Source organism: Struthio camelus, chromosome Z (assembly GCF_040807025.1).
Source record: "Struthio camelus isolate bStrCam1 chromosome Z, bStrCam1.hap1, whole genome shotgun sequence".
Lineage (NCBI taxonomy): Eukaryota > Metazoa > Chordata > Aves > Struthioniformes > Struthionidae > Struthio > Struthio camelus.
In genome coordinates this window covers 76,660,356-76,673,904 of record NC_090982.1, presented here as the reverse complement: position 1 = coordinate 76,673,904, position 13,549 = coordinate 76,660,356, and the positions used below count along the sequence as shown (strand labels likewise).

The 13,549-nt window shown below is 44.7% G+C and overlaps 1 protein-coding gene across 3 annotated transcripts in view; it reads right to left on the bottom strand.

Annotated features, from left to right (window-relative positions):
* LOC104147813 (PDZ domain-containing protein 2-like) overlaps positions 1-13,549 on the bottom strand; it is a 213,005-nt gene that overhangs the window by 141,096 nt on the left and 58,360 nt on the right. For all 3 annotated transcript variants that reach the window (XM_068927921.1, XM_068927923.1, XM_068927922.1), the window contains exon 2: positions 4,791-5,658. In XM_068927921.1, coding sequence (XP_068784022.1) covers positions 4,791-5,269 — 479 coding nt within the window. In that variant the 5' untranslated portion in view covers positions 5,270-5,658. The remainder of the gene's footprint in view (positions 1-4,790; positions 5,659-13,549) is intronic.

Below are 13,549 nucleotides of genomic sequence, written 5' to 3'. Positions count from 1 at the left end.
ACCTTTACCTGTAACTATACTGGAACATGTATGTGTGACATGCAGTAGCAGCGAGCACTCAAAGATCTCAGCAGTGCTGAAAACCACTAACTTAGGGTAAGGTCAAAGCTTCACCTTCAGTAGTTACACTTAAAACTCACTCTCCATCGCAAGTCTGGTTTCTGAAGATCTTTCTCAGCCTCTTCAGAAATACACCGATTCCCCTGACGTTCTGCATGCCATAGCTCATGCTGGGGAGGAGTCCCAGGAACTGCCCCAAGACACTGACTGAGGAGGAGAGACTAAGAAAAGGCCATGCAAAGGTTCAGCTGTCAGAACAGTTCTCTGTTCACTTTTTGGAAGCTACTCCAGGTTGTGGGCTAAAAAGAAGCCAGCCAGTTCTTTGACTGTATTTCCACATATTGTGATGTTTGGACATTTTTGGAGTTGAGGGACATGATATTTTGAAGTAGTGGTTGGGTTTCCTCAATGACAAAATTATAACAACATCTCATGTTTATACCACACTGTCATCGCTTAGAATGTATCTTAATTTGCTTTCTCCAAAAAGAGTTTGAATTTGAAAATCTATTCAGCACTGATATCAAAGATTAGATGTATATAGTAGCTGTATCCAAGCACTGGAGCTATGCTTGATGCAATTCATAATCAAACATTTCAAACTGGAGGAGATTCATGACAAAACTCTTTAGTAATCCTCCCAGGACTTCCTCACAGAGGTCCCACTCAGTCATGCTCAAGAAATGAAGGATTCATCTGTCATCTGCAAGAATACTAACAGCCTCCCTCCAGAAAATGAGTAATAGCCCGCAATGAAAGGAGTAGTTCCAAAATACATAGGAAGTTGTCGTCAGGGGAAAAACAATCCATATGGTTTTGAAAAGCAGTTTTCTAGACAGAAGATAAATAAATATGCAGGATTTTGACTAACCTTTATTCAGTACTCTAATACAGCTCATTTCCCTGCAATTGTATTTGATAGACATGCACAATTTGCTAACTCTGAAGAGAGCAATAATTTTCCTTCAGTCACTAACATCAAAAATACCACCACCTACATCATTACTCTGTAATGTAATAATACACTGTTAAGCAAAGAGCTTTCATGATTATATTAACGCATAATCTTTCTCTAAATTAAGAGAAACAAAAAAGAAACAAGATCAGCAATAATTAACCTGCTTCTGCCTTACACATGGCAATCAGGTGGAATTTAAATAAATCATCATTTTTTTAAAAAGTAAAATCAGTTTCAGCTTCTCTAAAAGAGAAGGACAGACTAGTGATACCAGCAGCCTGCTCTTCCAAGAAGCTGAGTGCTTCCCTTCTGCACGGTCACTGACCCCATTACCTCTCTGAGAGCTGAGGACGCTTAAGCACAGTACCTGCCAAAAAACTGGTGCTGAAAGGCACAAATTGTTCCTTGTGGGTTGTTCTTTCCTGCACAGAGGCAGCAGAAGAGAGGTTATTTGAGGTGCAAACCCAATCACTGGTTGTGAAGAAAGGGAAAAAAAATTGATTTTTAAAGTTACTTGACCACAAAAACTTTCCTTTTTTTTTTCCCCCCCCTCCTCTTTTTAGCCTACCTGTCCAGGTCTACCCAATCTGTTACTGCTCTAGCCATCTGCCCCCCCTCCTCTAGAGGCTGACTGCCTCCACAGACGGTCAGCAGAAGGGATTGTGCCTGACCCCCCCCACCCACCCACTCGGTTGTCCAGGAAGGCCTGTGTGGTGGGATGGAGCTCCACTGGGCTGTGAGGTGACCACCTGAGACCTGGGCACATGTTCACATTTCCTCTGACCCTGCTGCAGGGGTGGTAACTTCCAGGAAAGAGGCAGAATCATCAGGACCTCAGGCACTGAGCAGAGGGTCTCAAGTATGTGCCAAATTCCCCACTGTTACGGAACTAAATCGAGAGATACCCTAAGAATGCCAGTGCAGACTGCAACACGCTCACCAGGCAAGATGGGGCTGCCCTGACGTGCTTGGTGGGTGAGGAATGAGCATGAAATCAGTGCTTTTGCTTGCCCAATCCAACCTGGTGCCAACAGGAACTACAGGCAGAATAACTTCACTAATTCCAGCATAACTGTGTCATGCAGAAATCACAGCACTAACACCCCTTCGTATCCACCTAAAACGGTTTCTTGCCCAGCCAAAGAATAGTTACACAGTCAGGCACACACACAGCAATACAATCAGGACTACACGGTATCTCCATTCAGTGCTGTCCTGCTCCAATACCTCAAAGAACCAAGGGGAAAGGGCTTTGCTACTGTAGCAGTAATACAGAAATACTTTAGGAAAGCTGATGCTTTGAAACAGCTTTCCCAAAACGCAAACTGACCCTGTCTTTCAACCGATTATAAATATATGCAGAATTATCTTTGTTTTGAGAATGCCAGTAGAGAAACCAGAAGGACAGCTAAAGCTTCCTGGACCTGTCCTGCAGAGCGGGACATAGGTGTCGGGGCTCCCAGCCAGCTCTCTGAGAAATAAAACCAAGCTCTCCAAACTGAAAGAGTCCTCAGGATCCCAAACTGTCATCCACCAACATCATCCTTGTCAAAGAGTGGCCGTCTGTAAGCTAGACAAGGAAGCTTTGGATGCTGAAAATACATCAGGTTCTGACTAAGAGATGTCCATTCTGGGCCCAAATTTAGGACACAGAACATTCTAAATCAGGATCGTAAGAACACCACCACTGGCCTCATACCACCAAAATGTAGGAACTCTTCCTTTACGATGGCAAAAAAAATACGTGAACTAAGGAAAAAGGAGCACATGGTTCTCATTAGCAACAGTCACAGCTCGGTGGTCTAATAACAGAGCTTTCAGAAAGGAACAACCCCAAAATGAAGCCTTCAGGAACAGGACAGTAAGAACATATACCCAATATTTTGAACTCCATTGAGCATTATCTTTCTTTTTGCATTAACAACGTAATGTTATTGCTGGCCTCTGCAACTGATGCCCTTGGGTTTTTAGGAACAGAGATTTCTGGTAAACAGCATACTTAAAGTGTTCTTTCACCAGCAAAATTCTCAGATTTGGTGGTGCTACTGATCAGAGACTTTATAGCCACAGTACTAGTATTTATACACTCATTGAAATACAGGCTTGAAAGTACAGAGGCCTGTTACCATACCTGCAGTGCAGAAGCTGAGTTCAGACAGGATGTTTAAAGAGAGGTCAACCCAGCAGACCTGTGTGAGCCAATTACCATCATCCACCTTTCCCAACATCCACAGATTGGAGAGTCGCTGCTTTTATTTACTGCTTCTTTTTCCAACCAAGACCATTTTGCAAGGTAACGTGCAAACCCAGAGCAAGACTCAAACGTTGCGCAGAAGAACTAGCAGTCATAACAGAGCGCAGAGACAAAGCCACAGCAAAATGGAGTATCATGAGGCCCATTTTTGGGAGAGGGAACTGAGACACACCAGGTGACGTCTACAAGGTCAGAAACACGCAGTATAGTCAGGAGTAACGGTCACTCCAAACCGCTGTCACAGGCAGGCTTGAGGGTGGAGGATGTTCGCTACCTATTGGCAGCAAAGGCCACACACTCTGCCAGGTTGCAGCTGTTGAGCGTTACCCCCTCGAGCCAAAGCTGCTGGGCTTTGCAAGTCTGACAACTTAAGTAGCAGACGACCAACCAATTAGTCTTGTTACTGATGCCATATTCTTACTGAAGAAGTTTGTAAAGATTCAGCTTCCTCCCTCCCCCCAATATTCAATATCAGAATACAGCTTATTTCAGGTAAAAATCTGTTATTTGTCCCTGTTGCTGATTTCACTTGCTGGGCCACTTTCTCTGTTGGTATAAAACACCACTCCTGAGACCAGCACAGTATGCTGCATTATTCAGGCTGCAGATCAAGCCACTAAGAGTTTTCTTTTACAGAAGATCTGTTCAACTAGTGCTTTGTTTCCAAAACCATCCATCCCTAAATTGCACCCTTCAGCAAGAGGGTGGGAATTTTATGCCCTCAAGTACATTGCAACCTCAAGTATGAGCCAACATTTGCATCCTCATCTTTATCAGAGAAAGGTCTTTGCCTTTGCAAAGTGAAGGGTGAACAAGTTTCCTGACCCACAAAGAGCAAAGCTGCATCAGTCACCAATTCTACAGTATGCAGCAATTTGGGGCTGGGGTGGGGGGGGGCGGAGGGGGGAAGGAGAAGAATTTACATGGTTACAAATACATTCATTTCTGATGTGAATTCTCAAAGGCTTTAGGTGTTCTGGGACAGGAGACAGCAAAACAAGGGAAAGCAAAATGAAATAAAATCAAAGGGAATTTGTTAAAATGAAGCTGTTTCAGCCCAGAAAACATGAGAATGTCTTGCTTTGAAAAGGTCTCAGACACCATTTAGCTGTCAAGAAAGCTTCCCTCAGCCAAAATGATTCAATAAAAATAAGGTACACCTCGAAAAAAATCTTGCAGTGCTGCTAAGTCTGTGTTCATTTTACTAGAAAAAAAGTCTTATCCAAAACCAGGAAGAATTCTGTTCTAGTGAAGACCCTCTGCTGCTTCTGAGGTGGTATTTTTTTTTGACACAACGACCCCTCAAAATTTTCCAGTGAACGTGCAGGCAGCAAATATGGGTCTGTAGAAAACATGAAAGCAAATCAATAGTCAGTAGGCCTACAAGAAAGAACCTCTGGACCTCTTTGGGGCTGGCAAAGCAGAGGTCAAAACCCCTGCTCTCAAATTAGGATCAACCACAACCTACTCCATGGGTCATTACACACAGTGGATCACCAGCTGTCGCTTCACCCTTACCTTGCCCCACTGACATCCACGCCAACCATCAGCTGTCCGTTCAGAGAAAGGACCTCGTCTTTCAGTCGCACTCTCCCGCACTTCCCTGCTGGGCTGTTTTTCTTCAAGTCCGTCACCCAGATGCATCCAACATCAAGCATTGGTCCTTTATGACCCTTTCTCTTTTTTCCTCCCCGCCGTTTCTCTCCATAGTCTCCCAAAGCAGGGATGTTCCCAAAACTCAAACCGAGAACCTCAGTTTTTCTCATCTCCTGGGCTAGGTAAACCGTGCAGATCTCCATGTCTAAAGTACTGGAACCACCTTGCTGCAGTTTACTCTCGTCCACAGAGAAGTTCAGTTGGATGTACTCTCTCAGCTTCTGGATGGCCGAACGACACAGGCTCTGCTCGGGACCCTCCACCTCCTCCCGCAGGCTGTTCTGCAGCCACTGGCATAAGAGGGGGAGGAAGAGCCCCGCGTTCTCTTGGGTGATGGGCATTGTGGCCACCCGCGCACCCCGTCATGGGAAGAGCCGCTTCCAGCATCTGCTCCGCAAGCCTTCACCAACCCGCCTGCTGGGGTCTGGACAGCCTTCTGCTTTCCCCAGAACCATGCTGGAGGTGGGGTCAAAACAGAAAACAAGCCCCTGACCCATCTAATCTCACAGCAGCGGGGCTCTGTTAAACCGTGCTGCTTGGCAAAGCACAGCTGAGGTAGCCTTTTTTATGAACACACGGGAACCAGCCCTGCAGAGAGGTCAGTGGAAGGAAGCAGCAGTGAGCTTCTTGGGTTGCTTTTACAGCTGTCCAGTTGCATATGCCATCGGGATCCCACGCTCCACCAGGAGTGACATCTCCTTCCTACTACGATCAGCTGCACCAGCTTGCCCTGAAAAGAGAAGACAGCACAGTTAGCAGTGCCACCAACGCTGCCCAGCTCGGCAGCACTGCAGGAGGGAAGGAGCTCAGGACCTGGACTTTCACAGCCAAAGCCTGTTTCCTTCTGCTAGCTACCACTTGAGGGCACCAGTTGCCCTTCTCAGCAAGGGAATAAAAGGTCACCATTAGCTCCCGACCTCCCTAGTGAAGACAAAAACTTATGAACTGTGCAACCACATATGCCACCGCTCCAAGCCCAACACTGACACAGAGGCGAGCAGTCCCCGACAGCTGAACAATGTCTGCCCGTTTCTGCTCAGACAAATGCTGAGGAGGCACGTCTTAACACTGTAGTTTCACTGTTGACCGAAGCTGGTTGACACTGCTGCTGAAGAAGGTGGTTCTGCCCTCTTCCATACTAGTGTTTTGGGCTTGGTTTATTTTAACCTGCATCACTCCTCTGATCTGGTTCCCCATCAGGTAGCATGAGGGATGGGTCAAGGAAAAGGGTAGTAGCAAACATGAAAGGGTAAAATAAGTGTGTGGGGGGGGATCTCCTCTCATTGGCAGTGGTAGATTATAGCAGCTTAAACCTACCCTACAAGTAAAGCACTGACAGCACTGTGCTGTCAGTGATTCAGTAAAACCAGCTGTTAAGCTGCAAGCCCATTCCCAAGCCAGCCCTTATGAGCTATCTTCAGCATGTCCCTCTTCCCACAGCTGCTGCCTTTTCTCCTAAGACTGTCACCACCCACACGTGACTTGGTGGCTGGTCCCTTTCCCCATCCCTCTGCCTTCAGAGGCAAACCTGGAAATGTTTTTTTCCTGTGCTGTTTCCAGCAGCCTCCTGCCCCTTGGCACTGCCCCAGAACCGCTCAGCTGTACCTACACCCTGCCTTGGACAGGCACCCAGAGCTCCTGGATGGCTTCTAGAAGCCATCCATGAGCTGTTTTTTGCCTCTGTTCCCCCTGCACCACAGGACATGCTCACCCTTTTCCCATGGATGTTAAGAGCTGAGCAGGTGAGTTTCCCAATTTCTAGCAAATTCAAGGAGGGAGCTGCATATAGGTAGGTCAGGAAGCAGCAAGAGCTGGGGGTTAGCAAACAAGAGCATGAGCAGGAGGTTCTAGGATCACGAGGACCTATCCTCAAGAAACAAGGAAAAACTCTGCAACGAGTCAAATCTGGTTGCTTGGTTTCTTTTTGGGAGTAGTTTTCTAGCAGCATGTGCTGCTCAGTGAGCTATACCCTAGTAAGGTAAAAGGCTACAGCTTAAGAGTCTGCAGACTACATGTCTCCAATTTGTTGCCGCAACATAAGGAGGATGAGGGACTCAAGTTTGGCAGAGCAGCCTATAGCAACAGTCCCCGATTCTGAGAGCAGAGGTATTAACACAGACTTTCACAAGACACTGCTGTCCAAAAGCATTCAAAGCGTCACAGAAATGCTGCCAAGGTTTGCCCAGCTCCCTGGCAGTGTGGCACTAACTAGACGGACAAGAATGACCCCAAGGAGGCTCAGGCAGGGAGAGACATGACGTCAGGGTTACAGATGTCACCCCAGGAGGGCTCTGGCATCTTCTGCAAGATGATGATGTTCCACAAATGTCTGAACAAAGGAAAAAATCGGACCACTGCTTAGAGAGAGGTTTAGGCTCAGAGTGAGGAGCTGTTGGAATAAGATGTAACACTGGAATACAAATATAAGAAGTGTAGCTCAGAAGAGACTGGCAGAGAAAACAGAGGCAGCATTACTTTGGATACCAAGGGTTGATGTGTATGTTTGCTATGAAGTCCAGAACTCAGAGGGAGGTAGACCTGTTAAATTCTCTGGTTAACAATAAGAGGGAAAAAAACATGGAGAAGGTAAGAGGAAAGGGGTGGGGATGGCACAATAAATCCCCAAACCAAGAAGAGTAAATGGATCAGGCTACTTGAAAACAACTGACTTGATGGTAACGGGAAAGCATAAGCACCAGATTAACTGCTAGAAAGGAAGGCAGTTCAAGACAGACAGTCCTTGTGCCTCAGGAACAATATCCTCGTATAACTTGGGTCAAGTAATCATTAGTGGGGAAGTGCTTCCAGACCTGACTGTACCCACAAGAGAAGAACTTGTTGAGGGAAAAGTGGAAGGAAAGTCATGTAGGAGTGACTGGGAATAACGGAATCTGCCCTATGCAAAGGATTGAGAACAGCAAAATAGAAACGCCTGATCTCAGTATATACAGAAAACCGCTAGGTAGGATTTCATGAAGTAGAGTTTAAAGGAAAAAGAAATCAAAGAGAACTGTAGTTTTGCAAAGAAACAATATGTTGTGCTCAAAAGGCACAAGCACAAAAACATCTCAGTGCAGAAGGATCAGAAGACTTGGCAACATCATGAGCTTTTCGTACATCTCAAAGACAAGAAGAAAGCACGCCAAAAGGTTACTGAGCATAAGTTAAAGAACAGAGTGAATAGACAGGCAAAAATATTAGCAGCATAAGGGCACAAAAATGAAATGAAACTTGCAGGAGATAAAAAGATTATTTCTTGTTCCCCTTTATATGTATATTAATACTAATATGGCAGTCAGGAAAAGTGTTGCTCAGATAGAGGGAAAGTTATTGAAAAGTGACACCAAAAGAGGCAATGTCTGTTTGATTCTTGCTTAGGCTTTGTTAAAATTGTCTACTATGCACAGGGGATTAGTACAGTTAATACTAGGACCCATTATCACTACAAAGGTATACTATCCTTTTTCTCTCCCTGTTCTACAGTGGGATCAGTACTCTATCCGAGTCAGACATTTCCAGATCAGCAGGGTGTGACAAACCACCTTTTAAATTACCTACAGAGCAGGCTGAAGCAATCTCAGAGCACCTCACGGTTATCAGTGAGGACGCAGACAGGTAAGGTGCCAGGAGTCAGGGAAAAGGCAAACGCACTGCCTGTCTTCAAGGGTAAAAAGAGAAGGAGCAAAGGGATGCTAGGGCAGTCAAACTTGAGTTCTCTGAAGGTGGGGGGGAGGGGGGGAACACACAAAAAAACAACACACACACACACACCACCACACACTAAAACAATCAAAGAAATAGTTTGCAAGTACCTAGAAGGTAACAAAAACATAAGCAGCAGCAGACACAGAAGTGACAAGTTAAAAAAGACATATCAAGCCAAACTAATTTCTTTTCATAATAGAGAAGTTATTAGATGTCATTTATCTGGGCTTTACTATAGTTTCTGACATTGTCTTGTACAACTTTATGATAAACAAACTAGGGAAACATGATTAAATGACACTGCTGTAAAGCCATCCCAGGGAGTAGTATTTAATGGTATGCTGTGAAAACAGAAGGACAGTCTGAGTGGAGCTCTGCTGGAGCTATATAGTCTAGTTCTGCTCTGCATATCCATTAGTGACCTGGACGAGGGACCAGAGCACACTTACTAAATTTGCAGATTATACGAACCTGGGAATTACTGCAGACGCACTGGAGGACAGGATCAGAATCCAAAATGATCTCAGCAAAGAAGTTGTTTAAAAATTAGGACAAAGTTCAGTGCAAAGTACTTCTACAGGAAAATCGTGCACACATACAGTTGGCTAGGTAGCAAATCTTTGGGAAAGGATGCAAGATTTATAGTGAATCATACATGACAGTGAAGTCAGGCTATTGTAGGAAAAAAGGTTATTGTCCTGGGATGTGTAAAAAGAAATGAAGACTGTTAAGGTGTGAAGTACTCCTGTAGCCTCACTCAGTGTGGGAATGTCTCAGCTGGAAAACTGCTCAATTTGAGCAGGACACCAGGCTAGAAAATGTGACTTGTTAGGAAATACTCAAGAAATCAGGCCCAGTTAGTGAAAAAGGAAAAAGCATGGCAAGTGAGGTGCAAGAACAGAAACTAAAGGTCCTGAAGCACCTAAAAATACCCCACAATAATGAAGAGAAGAGCTAGAGGAAGCAACTGTTCTCCTTGCCCACGGTGCAGTAATGGGTATCAGTCACATCAGCCAATCCTGTCTTTGGGCTGTGGGACAGACTAGATCCCTCCATTTCAGTCCCATTCACTTTTATTTTTAAGCTTTCAGCATCATTTTCTATCTTTCTGCGAAATAGTGAGATCAGATTATTCTCATAGAAGATAACATTCAGCAAGTTATAATAATGACACCTGTACAATTGCTTTGGAGGGAAACATCGGCATGGCTTCCATAACCACACAGGGTTCAAATTCATTCAAGCTCCACAGGCGATCAGACCGGATGATCTCATGGCCCTTTTTGGCCTAATGATTTGAGGAGTTTTACTCCAAGCTGGACTATTTTGACATTAGGTCGACACGTTACAGGCTGCTCTTGCACGCTATCTGTAGAACAAGAGTATGGTTGCCATCTCCAACCTGCCCAGCCTGGGTCCGTGAAAGCGGCTCATGCTTTGGGCTCCAGCAGCTCCGAACTCCTCCACAGGCAGGCAGCTTCCAAAACGCTATCCTCCTCCCCATAGGAAAAAACACAGGAGCAGAGACGCTGTGGGTTGCCCGTCTACACCCCTGAGCTCGCTGCAGAGCCGTAACAGACACTTAAGATAATCGTGTAGATAATTATACAGTGCTTTCAAGGGATTTGATTTTCCTCAAACAAAACCTTTTTGGCTTTCAGAAAAAAAGCCTCTGACAGCCATAAATAGGAAATACTCCTTCCAGATGAAACACGCACCACACTACCACGCAGGGAGGCCTCAGGGAAAATTCAACAAAAACTCCACTCCGTTCCCTGTGAAGTCAGGTTTGGTGTCTAAATTGAACACATTTAAGCTGGTGAGAATAACAGCTCAGACTGCCCAATACCGACAAGAGGAAAAAATAGAAAGGTGGCAAATTCCTCTTCAAGGGAAAAAAAAAATAGAACTGTCTGATAAAAACAGCAAACTCAACGCTAAGATAAAATTGATTTTTGCTCTTGACTTCCACAGAAATAGACCCAAGGCCCATGTGAGAGAATTTACTGGAGCTATGAACACCTCGCTTGCTTTCGTAGGTGACAGATCTGCCAAACTGCTTACAGCCTCATGAACAGTAAGAGATTTACATCTTAAAAAAACCTCTGCTTTCACCCTTAACATTGACACTTGCCCAGAGTAAACCAGGCCAGGGCTAGGAAGGGACAGTCCTGGGGGGACAGGAGTCTCCACTCCTAGGGACAACTGCCTACCAAAGAGATTTTGTCCTAATTGGTCTGGATCCCTCTGGATCCCACTCTCTGACCAGTGATTTAATCTCATAGCCTAATCTCATACAGACCATACTTAGACCCAGGCTAAGTAAGATTTTTAGTTTGCACTTCAAACGATAAAGTAAACAAATTAAGATTTTGCAGCTAAGAGGTTTGCAGCCTAAGAACATCTCAACCAGAAAGATACTGGCAGGTGAGAAAAAAAAAAAAATCCTACTTCATTTGCTGGATGCAGTAAGGAAAAAGTTATAGCCCTGTTTAAATAGCTGCATCACAATGGCACAGAGACAATACGACCACTTATTTTGAGGAGTGCCCTGGAGAGATTACACCACTTTGTGCTCTCAGTTTAGGAAGATCCTGGCCGCACTGAGCACGGGTCTTGGGGCACAGATTTACACTCCTTGCCTGCAGGAGCCCACCAGCTGCACACACAGGTGACACGCAGCACAGGGGACAGCTCCTCCCTCCCTTTTCCCAGGAAAAGGGCACTTTTGGGTCAGATGCTCTCAGAAGCTCAGGAAGATGCTGAAGGAGACTTCCTCATCCAGCGATGCCAACGCGGGGCACGTTCACCTCCTCGCACCCACCGACGCGGCTGGCCATGCGACGCGTGTCCCTTCCCGACGAGGCACCGCCAGCCCAGCCCCTCCCGGACCGCAGGGAACCCGCTGGGCATCGCAAGTCCAGCACCCTGCTATCACGGGCAGCTCTGCCACCTGCTACCCAATCATCGGATTCAAACATAAAGTGATGAGGTTTTACACCCCTGTTATTCTGCTGGAAAGCTGTCCCACCACATCACTGCTTTCATAGCTGGAGAGGGTCTAAATTCCAGCCGCAGTGTACTCATAATCAGTTTATACCCTCAGACACTTAGCTTACGTAGCTCTCTGCTCTTCTTGGTGTTTATCAGCTCTTCTCACTTTCATCCTTGGAGTATTTACAGGTAGGAAAAAAAAAAAAAGAAATCAGCCTTTATCTTCCCTTGTTCCACCCATCACTCTCACATAAGATGTGCTCTCACAGGCTGAAATGCCACCCACGTAAGTGAACTGGATGCCTTGTTCTCCCTTTCCCAGTCAAAAGTCTTTAGTTTTGGATCCAGAAGTAACACTTCTTCTGTAATCTCCAGTCCTCCAGTTCAAGACACTGGTATAAGTTAAACATAGGTGAGGGAGGTAAAGAGGGTTTGCTTTTATTAGGCTTTCTTAAGGAAGGATCGTCTGTAATAGTTGTATATGGAAGAATAATAAAATTGCCTTTAAATGATTTGAGACTGGAATTATCAAAAAGACATATATGGATATTCATGGTATACACACAACTTTTGTTTCTTTTCTGACAAGCTGAGCTTTTCCCTCCTAGATCACCATCCTCAAAGGAGTGATGTAAAAAGCTCCCAATAATCGCTTGCTTTATTTCTTTTTCCACCTATGAGAAGATCATTAAAACGTCCCATTACTGATTTTTAAAAGATGATTTGTGTGAATGGCTAACACACAGTCCTCCAGAATACTCCCTCAGGCATTTCTAGCCTAGCCCAAACTTCCAGAAAAACATACATATAGTTATTTTAAAAATTCCTTTTATCCCCTAAGTGATACCACTTTATAATTGCTTTCAAGGTTATGTCTGACAGATGCCATTAATCTTTTATATATACATGAAGGCACCGTTCTTGTTTTCTTAAACTCACCTGTGCATTTGAGCACCAGAGAAATAAATTCACTACCAGTGAAAGATGTTCCTTTACTAATTTCTATTCAAGTGGAGCTTTCATTTCTTCTACTTTTCAGTTAGCAACTAATAGCAAAGAAAATGGGAGAGGGGAACACCTAAGAACTGGGTTGAGATGTTTCACTAAAAGGCATATTACTGCTGAAGGAAAGTTGTGCTGCAACAGTCCAAGGTCTGAATTATGCCACTGGTAGTACCAAAAATGTGTCATTCTGGATTACCCAGTGGTACGAATCAGACATGGGCACACGGTTATAGCTCTGCTGAATTAGCCAGAGTGCACACCTACAGGGTCAGCTCTATGCCAGCTGTAGGAAGATACTTGACCTGCATAAAAATTTCAATCTTGCATTGGCAGGCTTTAGGAGATTTTGAACAAATTTGAATTGACGGAGCGAGTCTTATAGCAGTCAGCATTTTACATCATGTGGCCTCAGTGCTTTAATCCAGTTCTAGGAGCCCTGAAACTGGATTTACAGTTCAGTCAAACCACAGCCTCAGGTTTAACCTACCACAAGCAGCAAACAGTAATACAGGGACATGACAATTTTCTTTCCTAACATCCACTGAGTCTTTACCTGAGCTAGCCACTGTGGGCTCCCTTTGTGGCCAACAGAGAGAAACGGGAACTCCTAGGAAGTGGTTCATCTGGCCTGTTGTACATATAGACTTTTGGACAAGATGCATCACACCTTTCACGTGCATTTTCTGCTCCATTGCCTGAAAAATGCGTGGCTAACTCAGAGATTTGTGAATGATCAGATGAATCCTACTGTAAAACACATAATTAACCAGAGAAATTAGAGATAGAAAAAAAAAACTAATAAAAGCAGAGCTGAACAAAGGCAGTGGCAAACATCCCATCAGCTCTTGCAAAAATAATCCCAACATTGCATTCTTCACTGCTTTGATTTTCCAGTATTTATGTTGACTAAATCAAAA